Source organism: Hyaena hyaena, unplaced genomic scaffold (assembly GCF_003009895.1).
Source record: "Hyaena hyaena isolate Hyena2069 unplaced genomic scaffold, ASM300989v1 scaffold_44, whole genome shotgun sequence".
NCBI lineage: Eukaryota > Metazoa > Chordata > Mammalia > Carnivora > Hyaenidae > Hyaena > Hyaena hyaena.
Window position 1 is genome coordinate 1,430,480 of NW_024080676.1, and position 21,207 is coordinate 1,451,686.

Sequence of the window (21,207 nt, forward strand, 5' to 3'; positions counted from 1 at the left end):
AGGAGAGGAGTCTCTTGAAAACTGGTTTTTAAAATTTTGTAGGCAGCTTTTTCCCTTCCTGCCTATGTTAGAGGCATCCCAGAAAGGCAAGAAAAATCATATTGAGCATTTTGAGTGCAGATAGGTATAGTAGAGGTTAGGAAAAATCAGACTCCAAATTGTCTTTGCTTTGGGATATAAGGGAAGTAAGCTGAGTATTATGGGATAATTAATGCACTTCTGAGTTTCAGGCTCCCCTTTACGTGGATGCCTTCTAGAATGGCAGTCTAGCTTCACCTCTGAAACGATCTGTATTCATCTCCTTAGATTCAGTAAAGGTAGTAAGACATGAAATAGTGGGGGCTGATTTTGAACACTGGGGCAAAATGCAAAGAGGTAAATAAACATTTATGTTGCTTTGAGAAATTGACATTTAAATGTTATCAGTAAAAATGTGTTGTGGTATAGTTCTGTGGGCTGTAGGCATTTGCCGTCTTGAATATCTGCTCCTAATGCTTTAGGTTAAAGAGATATATATTAATGCTGTGACTAACTCATATTAAATGTGACCCCCTTTTCCATTTCTCTACCATTTCGTGTTAAAAAAAATCATTTTCTGAATGTTTAATACCCAATATTTTTTTCCATTACATGCAGGTAACCACAGTAAGTTAAGCTAACTTGGGCAATTTGAATGGCTTGGAGTTTCAATTTGCTAATTGTTTCCAAGCAATTCACTCAATAAACATATCTTGAGCGTTACTAGGTACCCAACACTAGTTAATGTAGGGAAACAAACATATTTTTGAGCACCTTTTAGGTCCCAAGTATTGTTAGGTACATTACATTAATTATAGAAGTTTCCTCAAGACAGCACTCTGAGGTTATGATGGTGATTCTCTTTTCATAGATGAAAAAAATAGGATTTACAAAAGTAAAGCTATTTGCTCAAAATGTGAAAAAGTGAAGTAGTGAAAATTAAACCCCTTTCCATTTTCTCAAATCCATGGTCCATATTCTTTATGGGCCATTTCTCAATTCTTCATTATTAGCAGAATGGTGATTTTTATTTTTTATTTATTTTTATGTTTTTTTATTTATTTCTGAGAGAGAGAGAGAGAGACAGCATGAACAGGAGAGGGTCAGAGAGAGAGGGAGATACAGAATCTGAAAAAGGCTCCAGGCTCTGAGCTAGCTGTCAGCACAGAGCCCGATGCGGGGCTCGAACTCACGAACCGTGAGATCATGACCTGAGCCAAAGTTGGACGCTTAACCGACTGAGCCACCCAGGCGCCCCCAGAATGGTGATTTTTAAAATGGCATCAGATTCCTTGACTATTTTCCTATGGAGAAGTAGGGATCTGTGTCCCCTCCCCTTGAATCTGGCAGGCTGGTGACTTCTTTAACCAGTAGAGTACAGTGAAAATAATGTGAGAGTTCCAAGGATAGAATATAAATGGCAATGGCACTTCCACCTTATTTCTAGTTACTCTGAGTATGGAACACACATGAGCTGCCATGAAAGAAGTCCAGGTACCGTGCAGCCACCATGCTGGGAGGAGGCCAAGCCACGTAGAGAGGCTGCCCATCCCAGGTGCCAGATATGTAGTGAGGAACTCTCTGGATGATTCCATTCCCCAGCTGTTGGGTCTCATTCCCAGCTTTCAAGTTGTCCCATTTGAGTTCCCAGATACAGTGAAGCGAACTCATCCCCACTGTTCCTTGTCTGCATTTCTAACCACTGGAGCCTTTAAGCATAATAAAATGCTTATTATTTTAAGCCACTAAGATTTGGGGGTAGCTGGTTATTCAATAATAGTAACTGGATCAGCAAGTGACATAAACCTCCTTTCCAGCACATGTGGTCTCTCCTTTTTTGCTGTCTTTTTACTAGACTTCACTCAGTGCTAATTGTTAATATTTATTCATTCTGTGATAATTTTATTTGAGATAGTTTTCTTTTCCAACCAGGTTATAAACTTCAAGACAGGAAATTAAAAAATTTTAGCAAGTACACCTCTGTTGCCTACTTTATAGCAAGCACTAGTCTAGGTGAATTAAAGCAGGCACAAACTTCATGCCTTAATGGAGCGTACATTTCAGTGATGTTTTATACCTAGATTACTCAAAGTGCCAAATTTATAATGGTTGATAATACGTTATTGATAAACACTAATGTTAAGCTTCTCAGTCTTAAGGTTTTTCTGAGTAAGTTTGCTTTGCATTAAAAATTTTAATAGACCCTATCAGCTTAAGTTGCAAAGAGTAACTGTTTTGAGTCAGAGCTAATTTGCTACTCCCATATTTAGTAGTGCTTCAGTAAAATTTCAATTAATGACATTAACATTAGTTTATCTTAAATACCTATTTTATTTAAAGTAGTACTTTATTTTGTAGTTGAGTGTAGTTTCCACACTGTGGTTAGTTTGTATTGCCTGTGTCAAATTTGTGTTAGATCTCAGAGTGGGGAGAGAAGAAAAGCCTTTCTTGGAATTTCCGTTCCTGTCCTACTGTGAAAACAGGCATGCAGATGGAAAGACGTCTACCAACAGTTGGGTTTTGTCAGCCCAAAGTGGCAGTGAGTAGTGAGTGGTTAGACATTGTGAAAACTGGGGAGGAAGGCAAAAAAAGCATTAAAATATGAAAATGGCACATTTTTGTTGTTCATGTTTACCATTTCTCACACTGTTCTCCTGAAAATTTCTTAAGGCACACAAACTGAAATACTTAGTGAGGGTTCCTGATTATATTTTTTGAAGTTACCACTCAAATGACATACTCTCTCCATCAAGCTTTTTATCAAATAAGTAGTAATTGTTTCCTTAGGATGCTTTGTTAAACCTCTAATAGAGCGTTAGTCATGTTTTGTTATACAACCCCCCACCCCATCCTCAGGGGGTATGTCCAGTACATCCCCAGTGGATGCCTGAAACCTTGGATAGTACTAAATTCTTTTTGTATTGTTTTCTCCTATACACACCTAGCTCTAATAAAATTTAGCTTATAAATTAGGCACAGTAAAAGGTTAACAATACTTAATAATAAAATAGAACAATTATAACAGTGTATTGCAACAAAAGTTATATGAATATGGTTGCGCTCTCTCTCTCTCTCTCCCCCTCCCTCGCTCCCTCCCTCTCTCTCTCTCTCTCCCTTTCTCTCAAAATACCTTATTGTCCTGTACTCCCCCTTCTTTTTGTGATGATGTAAGATGATAAAATGCCAATGCGATGACATGGAATAAGGTGAATGATGTAGGCATTGTTGACATAGCATTAGGCTACTGTTGACCATCTGGGGAAGTGTCAGAAGGAGGATCATCTGCTTGCAGACTGTGGTTGACTGTGGGTAACTGAAACCGCAGGAAGTGAAACCATGAATAAAGGGAGATCAACAGTATTGTATCTCTCCCTGAGTTGTGAGATACTCATCTCAGCGTCTTTATAGCAGTCTTATTCATAGACATCATATAAAATGCAAACTAGATTAAATTCTATTCAAATATAGTAGGTTACAACTAATGGTTAGTGATACTGAAGTCTCGGTCAGAAATCTAAATAGGTATTAGTTTTGTCAGAAATATGACATTGTCACTCTGATGCTTTACTGTTCAGAGTGGTAAGTTGTTCACCTTCCTTAAGATGTTTGTAAAAAGTATTACAGAGGCTTGTGCAGTTCAAGAAACAAAAAGAAAAGAAAAACTGAGAGAAACGCAGAGATCCATCTAGTTTTAACTTTTAACTTTCAAGATGTTTCCTAAGTTTATGTGAGCCTTTAAAAAAAGTATAGACACGGGGACCTTTTGCTGTCGTTCAAAGGCCACACTGCCTAGTCTGTGGTCTCTCAGAGTGCTGTTGTCTGAGTGAGAACCCACAACTACCATTTCCTCTTTTTCTAGTTTTTTAAGGTGAAAGTTTAGTTTATTCATTTGAGATCTTTTTTCTTTTATAATATAGGCATGTATACTGTAACATTTTCTCTAAGCAGTGCTTTCATTGCATCCCATAAGTTTTGGTATTGTGTTTTTGTTTTTTTTATCTCAAAGTATTTTCTGATTTTGATCATGATTTCTTCTTTGACCCATTGGTTATTTAATGGAGTCTGTTGTTTAATTTCCACATATCTATGAATTTTCCAAATGTCCTTCTATTACTGATTTCTAGTTTTATTCCATTGTGGTTGAAATACATACTTACTATGAATTCAGTCCTTTTAAGGCTTGTTTTATGGCCTAACATATAACCTATTCTGGATAGCATCCCCTGTGAACTTGAAAGTAATTCATGCTCTGCTATTTTTGAGTGGGATATTCCATAGATGTCTGTTAGGTTTAGTTGGTTTATATTGTTAATCTAATCCTTTTCTTCCGCCTGCCAAATCTGTTGAACCCCTGTAGTAATTTTTTCACTTCATTTATTGTACTTTTCAAAGCAGAATTTCTTTTTTTTTTTAAAAAAGTTTATTTACTCTGAGTAAGAAAGAGAGCTCAAGTAGGGGATGGGTAGGGAGAAGTGAGAGAGAATCCCAAGTGGGCTCTATACTGTCAGCATGGAAGCCCTATGCCAGGTTTGAACACATGAATGGTCAGATAACAACCCGAGCTGAAATCAGGAGTTGGATGAGTTGGATGCTTAACTGACTGAGCCACCCAGGTGACTCTCTAGAACGAGCATGAATGGGGGAGAGGAGCAGAGGGGGAGAGAGAGAAAGAATCTTCAACAAGCTCCATGCTCAGCATGGAATCCAGCACAAGACTTGATCCTATGACCCTGGAATCATGACCAGAGCTGAAATCAAGAGTCATATGCTCAACTGATTGAGCCACTCAGCGCCCCAGAATTTCTATTAAAAAACAATTCTGCCTTTTAATTTATATTTTGTGAAGCGTTGCTATACTTTCCTTTAGTTCTTTAAATGTGATTTTCTGTAATCCTTTGGACATATTTTAAATAGCTGAATTAAAGTCTTTGTCTCAGAAGTCTAATGACTGAGACTTCTCACTAAGAATTTCTGTTAATTGCTTTTTTCCCCCCTGTATATGAGTCATACTTTCTTGTTACTTTGCAAGACATAAATTTTATTGAAGACAGGACACTTAAATAGTATATGGGGCAATTCCAGAAATCAGATTCTCCTCTCTTCCCAAGGTTTGTTGGCTTTTTATGGTGGTTGGTTGGTTGCTTGCTTGCTTCCTTGCTCATGACTTTTCTGAATTAATTCTATAAAGTCTGTATTCTTTTTTCTCTGTGGCCACTAAAGTCTCTGCTTTGTTAGCTTAGTGGTCAACTAATGTATGGACACAGATTTCCTTAAAAGCCTAGAACCAATAAGTTCCCAGTCTTTGCAGAAGAACTCTGTGTAGGTACTGGGGCATACCTTCAGCACTCAGGCATTTGACAACTCTGTGTTAACCTTTACTTCCTACTTGTACAGAGCTTCAAGGTCAGTCATAGATGAGAACTTAGAGTCTCTCAGGTCTTTTCTGAGCTTGTACATAGCCTTACACATGTACATACCCTTGTAGATTCCCGGGAATATGTCATAGCCTTTCAGAGTCATTTATGTATATCTCATTCCCCAGGTTTTCCTTTTAAGCTAAAGTTAGCTGATTGTGTGCCCTGTTATCCATTTCCTCAGGCATATGCCATATTAAACAATTGCCTTTAATTATTTTCAACAAATGTCCCCAGAGAAAAGGTTTTATGCACTGGACAAGCTCCAATTTAAATCAAAGAAAGACATCCCTGCAAGTGGGGTCTTCTAGAAAACCATCAGATAGTTGAAATAATGATAATTTTCCAGGATGTGGTTTCGAAGGAGCTCCCAGCCCATTCTGCTCCCTTTGATAGCTGTTACGCTACTGGTTTTTACCATAGTTGTAGAATGTTGATTTTCAAGGATACTGTGGAGCTAGGGCAGGGGAAGAAGAATGAAAATAAGGGCACATCAAAACCCTGCAAAGCTCCTTTTCTTACCAAGATATAGCTGTTTTTCTTGAATAAACAATGCTTGGATTGCTGCAAGGTTTGAATTAATTTCCAGAGTTCTGGAACAGTTGATTTTGACTATTTTTGCAAGTTTTCTTGTTGCTTTTATGGAGGAGAGACTGGAGATCTTTACTCTGGTGTTTTTGCATCACTCCCTTCCTTTCTTTTCTCCTCTTTTGAGAAGTAACTCTCTCTTTTTTCTCTTTTCTTTTTTGCCTCTTCAACTTAAAACACCAGAAACTATTCCATTTCTTCTGTGACCATCCAACTTTATTTTTCTCAGTCAGAGGACAGGGATGTCTTCTATGTTCTTGACAGTTTCTGTTTTTTCACTTCTGTCTCTCCTATGAGTTTTCTTAAAGCTGTGAGAACAGTTCAGAATTAATAACTCATAAATTATCCCACCCTATAAAGGAGGTTGGGGGGAAAAAAGTGATGTCAGTCAAATAGATTACTGCCAGCTAAAAAAAAACCCAACAGTTTTAGATCAAGGAAAAATAGAAAATAAATTTTAGAATTTTAAGAAAGCTTTTTTTTAAAGGTTATTTATTTTGAGAGAGAGAGAGAGAAAGGGTGGGGGAAAGGCAGAGAGAGAGGGAGAGAGAGAGAATCCCAAGCATGCTCAGCACTGTCAGTACAGAGCCCAGTATGGGGCTCGAACACACAAACCATGAGATCATGACCTGAGCCAAAGTTGGATGCTTAACCGATTGAGCCACTCAAGCACCCAAGAGAGGTTTTTAAATTATCTGCTTCTATAACTGTTTCTTATTTTTTATTATTTTGTCCCTTATCAGGATGCCCGACATGCAGCAGAAGGAGAAATATATACCAAACTTAATCAAAAAATTGATGAATTTGTTCAGCTCGCTGATTATGACTGGACAATGTCTGAGCCAGATGGAAGAGCTAGTGGTTATTTAATGGATCTTATTAATTTTTTAAGAAGCATCTTTCAAGTGTTTACTCATTTACCTGTAAGTATGAAAAATTCCAAAAAATTTTATTATGATATGCTCACTAAAATATATTTAGAATCTAATATTAATTTGAGGTTTACTTGCTTAAACCAACTTCATGGCTTGAATATTTTCTTTCCATTATTACAGATCTATTTATAAAGAATTCTAACCTAGAATTGTTTGAAGTTTTAACTTATTTTACTTTTAGCCAAAATAACTACCAACTCTTTTCTACCAAAACCAAACAAAACCCTGAAATTCGATATAGACTTAAATTGACATAAACTCTTAGTAGGGGTGGTTCTCATTAAAGTCAATATAATCAATAACTTTTCCAGTTAGAAAGGTCAAGAAACTATGGGTATTTTTAGGCCAGAGGCAAAAGGTAAAGCTGGAACATTGTTCTATCCTGATATACAATAATAGTGCATCTACATTTTGAACAATCTATTGATGAAATATATATATATATGTAATAAATATATATATACACATATATAGATGAAACATTATATATATGTGAATATATATAATATATATATATAAATAGCAGGGATATTTGGGTTTGAATAGGCTGAAGCATTGGATTCTTCAGATGAGGAATGCAAAGACCAAAGAGTTTCTCTTGGAATGAACATGCTTTTCATTAGGTGTATTCAGAAATAATAGAACTATTAAAACATGAGTGAAGTAGTTTTTGTACAAATAAAATAGAAAAAAAGTTTGTTGAGCTTTTTATTTCACAGTAAAATGTAGATGAACACAAGAGAAAAAAATCCACCTGGTTTGAAATAATAGAAAGAAAGAGAGAAAAGAAAGGAGATGTAGGTGAACACAAAAATAAAGTATTTAATCTCAAGCCAGCCTCCTCAACAACCTCCATCCATCTCTCCTGTTTAAAATGAAAAAAAAAAAGTTATTCTCCTAAATTTTTTTACTCTCTCCATTGTGAGTTTCTCCAAAGGGCCATTTAGAATAGTTGAAGGCAGATGCTGCTAAAAAAAAAATAAATAGAAGAATTTTCTAAAGAGATTTTAATAGTAGATCTGTGCCAAAGAACTTTTAGAAGCTTACTCAAGGATTATATTATATTCCTAACTATTCTCCTTGTGTTAAAAAAGGGAACCTGTATATGTGTTTAATTCTTGTTTCATCTAATTTCTAAGAAAGTGTTCCTCACACAGTGTATTTTAAATAATTGTTGAATTAATTTGAATTCACATTGCCAGTATCCATCTCCATGTTTCTAGTCAAAAACAGTCTACAAGAGTAAACATATCTGTGTGCACACACATGTACACAGATACATAACATATTTTTATGTTGCAATATCTGTTTCAGAGCTTGGCATGATGTGACGGGTAGGAATTTTGTGCATAAATTGGCAAGCTGAAGAGAGGTTATATGTTGGAAATGGTTGGAGCAAATATCTCACTTCAGGAGGCTAACATCTGGAGGGAAATCCTCCTTTCTCCTACTGTAGTAACACTGAGAGAGACAGATTCCTGGACTGACTAGATCACTCATGCAATCTGTTATGATATTCGATATAGTTTTAGGTGATTCTTCATATGCCATTTTGGATTTTTATGTCATTTAACATGAGTTTTCCTGTAAAGGAAATAAAGTGTTGTACAGTGCAGACCAACAAATACAGTAAGTATAGGGCATGATCAGATTAATAGAAAATTATATTTCACAGCTAAGAAAAGAGAAAATGGACATAACAATATATTCCTATTCAAGGAATAAACTAGAAACATAATTCCAAAGCAAAAATATTAAATTATTCACTATTGTAAGTTTTAGCTAGAGTTGATCATTTTATTATGGCTTAGTATATTCTCTGAAATATGAAATTGTATAAAATATTTGACTGTCTTTTTTTCTTTTAAGTAAAAAACAGAGGCAATATTATTAAATGTACTATTTTTCTAAGAAACATAAGTTATGTAAGCTACCATTTTTGTTTGAATGTTTTATGCTGAAAATGATTTCTTAGTTTCAGGTTACCCTTGGGCCCAGATAGAGAGAGAGGCCAGTTCTGGACTCCTTCCATTCTCAAAGAAGCTTAAGAAGGCTATTTACAACATTTAGTCCCAAATCAGTCAGCTTTAGTGGAAGTAGCTATCCCACTTACAGACATGGAGGGTTAAGTAGTAGCCATGTGCCCTAACTATCCAAGCTTTGACATTGTTCAGGGTCAATGCAGTGAGTTAGAGTCAATGGGAGCTGTGAGACCAAGGACCATTCTTTTGGATGGTGAAAGTATTGCCTATTAGTGCAAATAATTAGACACAAAAGTAGATTCTGTAGGATAAAGCTGACTCTTTCACTACACAACCCTAAAATGTACCTACAACAGAATACTTAGTTTAAAAGCTCCACTTTTACTTTCTTTGCGTATTTAGTTTCTGTCAGTACCTGCCATTGTTGTAAAAGAATATTTTCTCGGGGCGCCTGGGTGGCTTAGTCGGTTAAGCGTCCGACTTTCGCTTAGGTCATGATATCGCGGTTCGTGGATTCGAGCCCCGCGTCGGGCTCTGTGCTGACTGCCGACTTGGAGCCTGGAGCCTGTTTCAGTCTGTGACTCCCTCTCTCTCTGACCCTCCCCTGCTCACACTGTCTCTCTCTCTCTCCTAGAAATAAATAAAACATTAAAATTAAAAAAAAAAAGAATATTTTCTCAATCACAGGAAATCGTGATGTCCAGTTGCTGACCATATTCCTGCTAAAGGTTCCAATGGTTCCAAAAAAGTTATAATCCAACCAATAGAATTCTGTTGTCTGTTCACAAGATATGAGAACAACAGAAATTAATGGATATTAATGGTTTTGTTGGAGCCCAAGGAAAGAACTTTTTGTTATTTTCACTTTTTAACTACATTGTGGTAGCAATAGAAAGCTGTAGGATTCAGAAGACCAATAATATTCACTGTAGATACTTCTTATTTCTCGGGTTGGATGAGTAATAGAATTGGTATATTGCTTCCCTTACCTGTGTCTCTTCACTTGCACTGTTCCAGCCAGTACAGGTCTATGTAGGAAATGGAAAAGTAAAGTAATTGAATATGCTTCCATATGAAAATATTTATCAGCTCTCTGCTGACCATAGAAATTGATAGCAAGCTAAATAGGCAGTATTTGCAATAATGACTAGTATTACCCCATTACCCAAAATGTTAAGCTGCCTTGTTAAACATATTATCTGCTTCAAGGGAAATTGCCTTTTTGACTCAATTAAAACAAAACCCATTTATCTTTTATTAGTCTTGGGGTCCAGGTTGCTGAAGTGAGGAGAGCATAGGATGGGCTCTAGAGTTAGAATGACTTCTGCTTGAACCATAGATTTATAATTTACTAGCTCCAGAATCCTGGCAAGTTGCTTAACCTCTGAGCCTTTTACCTTCACAAAATGGTTATAATCCATTTTCCCATAGGACTATCATAGGATGAATTAAAATAGTATATAAAAAAGTTTCCTGGTAGGGTGCTTGGCATAAAGTAAGTACTGTTAATAAGTGTTTTGTCTTCTCTTTTCTGCCTCTATTACTGTTCTAAGGCCCTTTTTAAAATTTTTTTTTCTACATTTATTTATTTTTGAGAGACAGAGATAGAATCAGCAGGGGAGGGTCAGAGAGAGAGGGAGACACAGAATCTGAAGCAGGCTCCAGGCTCTGAGCTGTGAGCACAGAGCCCGACGTGGGGCTCGAACTCACGACGGTGAGATCATGACCTGAGCTGAAGTCAGATGCTCAACCAACTGAGCCACCTAGGCACCCAGACCCTTTGTAGTATTAGTTTCACTTTAATGTGCTTTACTTTTTTGTGTGTTGTATTTATGCCTACATTTTTAGCTTGATATTATTTAGCTCCGAGTTCTATACTTTTGCATTATATAGCCATTGAAAAATTTGATTCTATAAGATATTCACTATAAAGTGCATTGATGTGACTAAATAAGTATAAGTTGAGTGCATTACTTATAATGACTAACAGATGCCAGTGAAGTCATATTACTCTGTGAAGAAAATGTTATTTCATTCCTAGATTAATATTCTTGGAATCTAAAATTTGATCCCCAAAATAATATTTATTTTCTTAATGTTTCAGATATGCAAATAACCCTTCTTATTTCTAATATTTTTTTTCCTGACAATAGAAAATATATCTAAGTATAGAAGAAATAAGCATTACCTGTTATCTTGTCAAGAGAACCACTTAACATCTTGGCATGTATTATACAAGTCATTTTCTTCTGTGCAATTATAAGACTTGGTTTAAGTCTGATTTATAAGTAAGTTTTGTTTTTTTACAAAAAGATTTTATATTAACTAGAAAACTTAAAACCAAAGGAATTATAAGAAGTTTTTAAACATTCATTCACCACTTACTCATATGTAAATAGAAAAGATTGTTAAGCAACTTGAATATACCTAGTTACTCTTCATGAAGACTGCCAAATGGAATTCAGTAACATTTTACTGTGAGTGTACTGCCAAAAAACCCAGCACTGGTCTGCTTCTAGACAGAACAAGGAATATTTCCTTTCTTCATAAATGCTGATAGTCATGTGTTTGTTTCAATAAAGATATTTTATGGATTTACAACCACTAAAGGATATGTATAAATGGTAATGACTCTTTAATTTCTTCATATGTGTATTTGCAAAGGGGACCCAATTTACCCAAATTTTATACTAACAAATCGTTATCTTCTACAGTAGAAGTAAATGAAAGATCATGAATGATGATCATATTTCTTCCTTTCTCTGAACTCTATTTTATCTTTAGCCACAATGTAGTTTTCTGTGCTTTTATTTGCTACTACTCTATAGAATTCTTAAATAACTGATCTTGTTTCTGTTTGAATTGTAAATACCAATTTTTCTTCCATGAAGGATATGTGTTTCTTTGCTTTCAAACATATTTAACTTTTGGTTTTCTGCATTAATAGAAGTCTGGTGATGAATAATATAAAAAATAGACACAATTCAGGGCACCTGGGTGGCTCAGTCGGTTAAGCATCCGACTTCAGTTCAGGTCATGATCTCACAGTTCGTGGGTTCGAGCCCCACGTCTGGCTCTGTGCTGACAGCTAGCTCAGAGCCTGGGGCCTGTTTCAGATTCTGTGTCTCCCTCTCTCTTAGACCCTCCCTTGCTCACGCTCTCTCTCTCTCTCTCTCAGAAATTAAAAAAAAAAAATAGACATGATTGTTAGGAATAATGAGCTTGGTCATCCTTATTACAGAATAGATGCCTAAAAAGCTGTTTATAAAAAGAATATTAATAGAATCCTTTCCCCCATATCTTTTACTCTAAGATTAGAGATGCCTTTCTACTGGGAGAGAATGGCTTTGAAAAAGTGGCAGGCAATACATATTATGAGAGCCTATTGTGCACATTTCTGCCCAACTGTGCATTCAGTGACATCACAATCACATTGGTAGCCAGAGGTAGGAGTAGTTAGACTGGAAATCAGCAAATCTTATGAATGAAGGCTTTTTTCCCAGAGAGTTGTTGTTAAACATTTACTAGCATAGCATTAAATATGGTATAGATTTTAAAATCACGTTGCCAAAGAAAAATGATTTACTTTTAACTCCAGAAATAACTCAGAGTACATATGTTCAATAATAAAATTAAAAATATTATAGTAGGAACTACTTTCAAGACAGGGAAATGTTATTTTATCTTTAAATTCTAGATCTACTTCCCCCATCTAGTTCCCTTTTAAAGGGTTTCCCTTTTTAATTGTTTATTTTATTTTTTTTTTAATGTTTTTATTTATTTCTAGGAGAGAGAGAGAGAGAGCGTGAGCAGGGGAGGGTCAGAGAGAGAGGGAGTCGTAGACTGAAACAGGCTCCAGGCTCTGAGCTGGCAGTCAGCACAAAGCCCGATGCGGGGCTCGAACCCACGAACCGCGAGTACATGACCTAAGCGAAAGTCGGACGCTTAACCGACTAAGCCACCCAGGCGCCCCTAATTGTTTATTTTGAAGGGTTTTTCCCTTCACTTAATTGTTTGCTTCCAGCCATAGGCCGTGTTTTCTTGACAGACTAATTTAGTATCCTTTGTAAATTCTTTGTGTGTAGGGCCATCGTCTCCTTCCCTGATAAATGTATCCAGTGCTACTAACTTTTTAATTTGCATTTTTAATTTCCATATATAATTTTGAAACATATTGTGGTTTCCTTAAGTGAAAAACATATATATCCAGTAGTAAATGAAGATACATGATTTGGCCAGAAACGGATAGTATCTAACTTTAAAAATCAGGGTGCCGGGGTGGCTAAGTTGGTTAAGTGTCTGACACTTGATTTCAGCTCAGGATCCATGGTGAAAGCACAGAGCTTGCTTGGGATTCTCCCTCTCTCCTTCTCTCCCTCCCTTCCTCTTTCCCTCTTTCTCTGCCCTTCCCTGCTCATGCTCTCGCTTTTCTCCTCTCTCTCCTCTCTCTCCTCTCTCTCTCTTTCTCTCTCTCTCTCAAAATAAACAAATAGATAAATATTTTAAAAAATCATTCTCAGGGCTCCTGGGTGGCTCAGTTGGTTACTTATCCTACCTTGGCTCAGGTCACGATCTCCCAGTTTGTGAGTTTGAGTCCCGCATGGGCCTTGGAGCCTGCTTCGGAATATATGTCTCCTGCTCCCTCTGCCCCTCCACCCCCCTCAAAAATAAATAAACTTAAAAAAAAAAAAATCACATCTCCTTGGACTTGGTGTGTAGAGCATGCAACTCCTGATCTTGGTATCCTGAGTTCAGGTCCCATATTGGGTGTAGAGCTTACTTAAAAAAGAAAATCATTTTCTTCTTAAATTTTTTTTTCTGATGATGCAGCACTATATTAAAAGTTTTGAGAATCGGAGTCTAGGCCTGATTCTCCCAGTAACCAACACTGTAAATATAAACACATCATTAGACCTCTGGATTAATTTGTTAATGTCTGTTTTATTTCATAAAGCCTAAAATAAAGGTTATTTTGTTTTAGTTTACTTTTATTCCAGTTAATACATGTACCTAGAAATAAGTCATATAGTCCAGAAGAATATGGGGTGGAAGATAGCCAGTCTCTTTGCTCTTTCCTGACACCTATTCCTACTCTCCCAGACAGCCATTTTTCACTATATGTTTTTATTTCTTCTGGTGGTTATCTTAATAAAAGATAGACTATTTAGTGATTCCCTATTATAAAAGATAGGTGTATGTGCGTAGCAACATCTCCTTTCCCCCTATGTCTCCCATTGATTGTTACATTATGTTTTTATTTCTTCTATTTATTGTTTCTTTATATAAAATAATTATAATATTTTCTTGTTCCTTCTACTTTAGTCAGTATCTTTTTTTTAATGTTTTGTTTTTTTTTTTAATTTTTGAGAGAGAGAGCAAGAGAAAGAGAGAGGCAGCATGAGCAGGGGAGGGTCAGAGAGGGAGATACAGAATCCGAAGACAGGCTCCAGGCTCTGAGCTAGCTGTCAGCACAGAGCCTGACGTGGGGCTGGAACCCACGAACTGTGAGATCATGACCTGAGCTAGAGTTGGACACTTAACCAACTGAGCCATCAGGTGCCCCATTTAGTATCTTAATTCTGTGTAAGATAAAGGTATGAGCTGCCCACCCTTTCGCTTTATTAATTCTTTGTCTAACTTTTGACAACTACAGAGGCCTTTGTTATCTTCTTTTTTTTTCAAGTTTATTTATTTATTTATTTGGAGAGAGTGAGAATAGGGGAGAGAGAATGAGAGAGAGAGAGAGAGAGAGAGAACGAATCCTAAGGAAGCTTCGCGCTGATGCAGGGCCAAACCCACGAACTGGGAGATAATGACCCTAGCCGAAATTGAGTTGGATGCTCAACCTATTGAGCAACCCAGGTACCTCCAGACACCTTTGTCTTCTAATTTGTACCAGTTACTCTTTAGAATTGGTAGAATTGCTGTGTAGCTGTTAACCAGACATTTTCCTGGATTCCACATGTTTTTATTGCTTCACTGGTTAGTTTTGCTAAGCTGTCTCAATAACTTCCTCCTATTTAAGTCCTTGAATATAATAAATTATCTTCTATCCTTATGTTTGATTGATAGTTTAACTGGTTATCTAATTGTAAGTTGAATAGCTTTTTGCCTGATAATTTTCATTGCATTTCTCCATTGTCTTTTGGCATTCAGGTTTTAGCATCTGTTTTTTAATCCTTAATATTCAGAAATATTGTGGAAATGTGTAGAAAAGAGAGCTTTTATTTCATTCACTTGTCTCTTTAATCAGAGACCCCTTTCAAAACTTTTGTGTCCTCAGTGCCGGAAAATTCGAATCTATTATTTTTTAGATAATTTTGTTCCTTCCATTTCCTATCATCCTTTTCCTGAACTCATTTAGTTAGATGTTTGAATTCCCAGATCAATTCTTTATGTGTTTTATCCTCTCCTTCATTTCCTGTCTCTTTATCTTTTTTTTTTGTTCAATGTTTTGGGAGATTTTCCCAACTGTACTTTTCAGTCCATCTATAGAATATTTTATTAATTTTTAATTTCTAATGAACCACTTCTCATTTTAATGTTCCTCTGTTATAGAGTACTATTCTTTAAAAAATGGATATATTTTCTTTCAATTCTTCCTAAATATAGAAGGGGTTTTTTTTGGTAGGTATTTTCAGTTTCTTAAATTATCTAGTTACCCTTGAATACATTTTTTGTTTCTTCATTTTATTCATTCTCTTTTAATAAAGAAGGCCTGGAGAGCTAATATGTGTTTACTTTGCTACTGTGTAAGTACCCTATTTTTTGGTAAACTTTTCCCCTGAGTAGAAATTGGGATTTTTTTTTCTTAAATTTGAGGTTGTTTCAGGGCACCTGGGTGGCTAAGTCTCAGTTAAGCATCTGACTCTTTGAATTTGTCTCAAGTTATGATCTCACAGTTTGTGGGCTCAAGCCGTGCATTGGACTCCAGGCCAACAGTGGGGAGCCTGCTTAGGATTCTTTCTCTCTCTTTCTCTCTCTCTCAAAATAAATAAGTAAAAACCTTTAAAAAAATTGGGATCCGTTTTGCCTAGGATTTTTCACTGTAGAGTGAGCAGGTGTGGAGCTAACCATGAGATTGTGGCCTATTCTTTTCAGGCCCAACTTCATGGATGCATGACCTGTGAAGTTGCGTGGATGTCGAGTTTAGAAGACCCCTGCATGTGATTTGGTACTCAGCTATTGTTTTCTTACAGTTCTTAACAATTTTTGAACACAGGGCTCCACATTTATCTTTGCACTGAACTTCATAAATTATGTAGCCTTCTCTGCCTTTCTATATCATCACCACCCCAGGCCAGAATGAGCAGAGGTTCCCCCTGCCCTTTCTCCTTCCCTCCCTTTCTTTCTATCTACACCAGAAGCTTCAGCTGTCCCCTAAATGTTCTTTCATTATGAAAATTGACCACGCTCTGTAAGTAAGGGATCATTGGCACAGTTGTGTGAGAAATCTTCAATTACCTTCCCCATGTTTTTCCATCCCACTTCTCATTTCTATCCTCTCTCATACCTGCCATCTCTGAACCTCTAATACGCGGCTGGCTCTTAGCTCTGTTATAGTTCCTGTTAGCATATAATGAGCAGTGTCTTACCCCTTTATGAATTCTCCCAAGTACTTTCATTTTCTCCACTGTTAAACATTTATTCCTTTTCACAATTCTGTGCTTTTTTATATCAGGGTGGATGGGAAGCAAAAATAAAACTTAGTCTACCATCTTGATTTTGAACAACCTGCTTCCTTCTCTTTGAAGTAATATGATTGGATTAGATCATCTCTAAGGTCCTTGTATATAATATTATGTTTCTAAGCATCATTATTTCATACAGATGTAAAGTCCCAACCTAAACATAGATTTATTCATTCTGGCACTTTATTTTCTCTTTGCGCCCTACCCTTTTATGTTCTTTATTCTTTGGTTCTAACTTTTTTCTGAATTAAGTATGTGGGTTCACATGTCCTTTTACTTGACTGAATATTACAAAGGAGAACTTTAAGAGTCAACTGCAGAATCAGGGGTTTTAATCACCCTCTCTTTCATGTGACGCCACAAAGAATTGTATTAAAAATACAGATTGTATTTTTTAAATTGTGGCATAGGCAGCTTTGAATACCTTTTAGTGCTTACCAAGTGAAAACATAACCATATATATAAACATATATATATGCTTACAAATTGGTTTCCTTAATTGTATGTTAATTTTAAAAATCTATAATGGTAATGAATCACATTGATCTGATTTGTTGCCTATAAGTCATAAAAATAATATGATGTTAATGAAAGCATAAGTCCTATGACTTACTTGATTTTAATGTTACATGTTGTTGCCTGACTTTTATTGGAAGTTAAATCTAGAAAGGACTTAGAGATTATCTAGAGTCTAGTTCAGTCTTCCAGAAGAAGGAATTGTCTGGCTAACATAGTTGCCAGCTCACTGCTTACTAGGGTTAATTAGAATGATCTGTCTGCCCATTCCTGCATTCCTGCTTGTAGTTTTTTTTTTTTTTACTCATTGTGTGTTTGGTGAAGAGAACAGCTTCCCACACAGATGTTTAGCTATCACTAATAAATAGATTTTGAATTTCATTGATTTAATATAATAAAGTTTAATCTATGTTTCAGGGTAAATATCTTTTTCTTAAAAAAGTGGTACTTAAATATTATATAGTTTATTAGTGGAATTTGAAAAGTAAGTTAGATAATTTTTAAAAAACAGTATTTTAAGACTATTTTAGTTTAATTTTATTAATCTTTATTATTTTAAGGAATTAATAATTTAATATCTAATATTTTAGAGGAACAAATATTTATTTGGTACAGAACTTCAGTAGGAGCTTAAATGTATTTAAATTGAGACCAATGATTTGGTTTTTGTTTTGACTTGTTAACCACTTTTTGGGCAGAAAACATATTTAAATGATTATAAGATAAGTTAGTCTGCCATCTTTCCTTGAGTATTTTCTTTTACACTCTAGTGGTAAATTATGTGGAAGCATAGTGGCTTATCCTTTCAAAGCATCTTTGGAATTATATATTCAGTATAGTTTGTGTGTGTAGAGAAATGGACATTTTATTTCTTTTTGTATGAAAATCATTTGTGGGAAGAGATACTTCTGAATTTATTTAATTTTTTTTTTTTTTTTGAGAGAGAGAGAGGGAGAGCATATGTGTGCGTGAGCAGGGGGAGAGACAGAGAGAGTGGGATACAGAGAACCTGAAGCACACTCCATACTTAAGCACAAAGCTACACGGAGCTTGAACTGAACTGCGAGATCATGACCTGAGCTGAAGCTGGATACTCAACCCGACTGAGCCACCCAGGTGCCCCACAGGAAGAAATAATTGTCAACAGTTAAGATTCTAGTCCATGGCTCTAGACCTAAATGAACTAAAATTTCCTCAGCTTAGAAATCTGCATTTTTTAATTAAAATTTGAGAACAACTGCTCTATAGTGAAGAACCCTGTCAAGGAGTTGGTGTTTTCTAAATTTGCCAGTTCAGCAGGTATTTATTAAGTGCTAAGGTTCTTGGTATTTTTTAAAATATGCATTTTTAAGTTTATTTTTGAGCAAGAGAGCACAAGCTGGGGAGGGACAGAGAGAGAGGAAGAGAGAAGCCCAAGCAGGCTCTGAGCTGTCAGTGCAGAGCCCAATGCAAGGCTGGATCCCATGAACCATGAGATTATGACCTGAGCTGAAATCAAGAGTCTGATGCTTAATCAACTGAGCCATCCAGGTGCCCCCTTGGTATTTTAATGCTGACTACTTGATTAGGTAAACAGAAGTTTGGAGGAGGATTTATCTGATTGATGTAGATGTAAAACTTAATATACATATCTTCAAAATAAAATGATCAAATTTTTGTAATAAATTAATGCCTTTAAATTATAGCAAACACACAGAGCCAGCTTGCATGTTTTGTAGTGTATTTTGTTACTTTAAACACTGCCTCTGCTACTATTAGAATACATATCCTTTTTATTTGATTTCCTGGCTGACTTCCATCTCAGACTAACAACAATGATCATGCAACCATGACAGTAAGTAAACACAAGCCAAAGCTAGCATGCGAATTAGATAGTAATGAACCTCCTGCAGGCTTATTTTCCTCTGCTTAGGTATCTGTGGTAAATTCTAATTATCTTGGCAGTATTTTTCATATGTTTATAGTTGTTTGGAAACCTACCTTTGAAGATAATAGTTATCTCTGGGACTTGATTGTGAAAGTATTATGGTTGCATCTGTGGTGAGTACAGTTCTTTGGGAAACCTCTCTGTAGGCACATCATACATGATAGGGCACAATTTGTAGATATTTTCCTCATCTGTAAAATGAGATCCATAAGGGTATATCCCCTATAGGTTTTCGTGAAGGTTAAATGGTATACATAAAGTACTTAGAAAAGCACTTGGTATATAATAAGCACTCAAAAAATATTAGCTGTTATTATAACCTAATAATAATATTATTATTATTTATGCTTTTCCTGAGTGCTTTTTCTCTACAGACCTTATCCCAAACTCCACTTGTAAAAATCTATCTCTCTGCATAACCCAGTATGATTCATGACCAAGCAGACTTTTCTTTTTCACTCCAAACCCAGTATTCCTCCCCTCAATTGTCTTAGCTTTCACCTTTTTTCATGGATTCATCACATTTTGCATTCTACTGTGTTTGTTCCTTCTTTTGACCTTCAGTTGTGAGCTCTTGATAGCCAGAATAAGAACTCTTAAATATTTTCTTAATGTGTAGATATTAAAAATTCTTACCTTCGGGGCATCTGGGTGGCTCAGTCGGTTAAGTGTCCAACTTCAGCTCAGGTTATGATCTCACGGTTTGTGGGTTCAAGCCCTGTGTCAGGCTCTGTGCTGACAGCTAGCTCAGAGCCTGGAGCCTGTTTCAGATCTGTATCTCCCTCTCTCTCTGACCCTCCCCTGCTCATGCTATCTGTCTCTCTCTCAGAAATAAATAAAACATTTAAAAAAACTCAAGCATTTGAAATTTAAAATATTCTTAACCTTTCTGTTCCTATTCCTGTTATCAAAATTCAAATTTTGATGATTATAATTGTTTTCTAATTAGTGTCTGCTAGTAGTTTCTCCTTACTTCAGTTCATCATACATACCAGTACTAGGTTATTCTTTCTAGAATACAACTTAATCATATTTCCCTGTTGAAAAGCTTCGAGGTCTCTTGCTTATCTAAAGTAAAGATTTCACAGGCTAGCAAAAAGGAATTATCTCAGCCTCTTTCCAGATACACTTCCCATTACTCAATTTGGACATTCAGAGTGGAAAATTCATTGTGTCCTGGATCTCTCATTTACTTTCTACCTTGGCTTCATTTATAATTGTAAAACTCATGGATCTTTTCCAAAAGCATCTTAAATGCTACCTCTTTCATGAAGCATTTGCTAATACCACTTAACTATATATGGATACTTTGTCTCATTTTTACGATACTGTTTATATTTTCTCCTATACTATAGCTGTTTGAAGTCTTGCCTTCTTTCTGCTATTAGAATTTAATCCCTTTATGTCAGGAACTGTTATCCACTCACTGTGTCTTCTTTAGTACCTAAACAATATTTTACTCAGAGGAAGTGCTTGATAAGAATTTTTTAAATTAATATGAGAAAAATAGTAAAGAAATGGTCTGTTATAATTTTCTTGTATGCATAAGGAATATATACTGCAAAATCAGAATTTTTGAATTGAAATTTTTTGTCAAATATAGAATGCTTTCTAGTTTTGAAGAGAAAGTTTGTAGTCTGTTATTCATAGGCAAAAGTTTTGAAAATGTCTATAGAATTAAAGAACTTTGGGAAAGAATGTAAATGAAAAAGTTGAAAGCCATTAAAACCCACTATTAGAAATGGAATTTATATTTTTTCTTAAGATTTTTTATTTTAATACGTATATTTTAAGTAATCTTTACGCCCAAGGTAGGGGTTAAACTCATGACCCTGAGATCATATACTCCACTGACAGAACCAACTAGGCACCACTATATTTTTTCTTAAGCTTTTTGTTAATGTAATAAAACAATTAAATGATTTTCACTAGTACAAGTTAATTAGAAAAAAAAGAATCTTGCTTTTTAGTTGAAAATTAATGTACTTGAATTTTATAACTTTAAGTATTAAGTTGATGCTGACTTATCTTGGTGAGAGATTTAACTGCATGGAGTTCTAAGTCTTATGTGTGTATATAACATAGCACACTTAAATATTTCCCACTGTCAAAGGTTGTAGAAAACAGCAGTTTGAT

General features: G+C 35.7%; 1 protein-coding gene across 3 annotated transcripts in view; it reads left to right on the plus strand.

Moving 5' to 3' along the window:
• EXOC6 (exocyst complex component 6) overlaps positions 1 to 21,207 on the plus strand; it is a 222,641-nt gene that overhangs the window by 138,726 nt on the left and 62,708 nt on the right. For all 3 annotated transcript variants that reach the window (XM_039230230.1, XM_039230232.1, XM_039230231.1), the window contains exon 18: positions 6,764 to 6,943. In XM_039230230.1, coding sequence (XP_039086161.1) covers positions 6,764 to 6,943 — 180 coding nt within the window. The remainder of the gene's footprint in view (positions 1 to 6,763; positions 6,944 to 21,207) is intronic.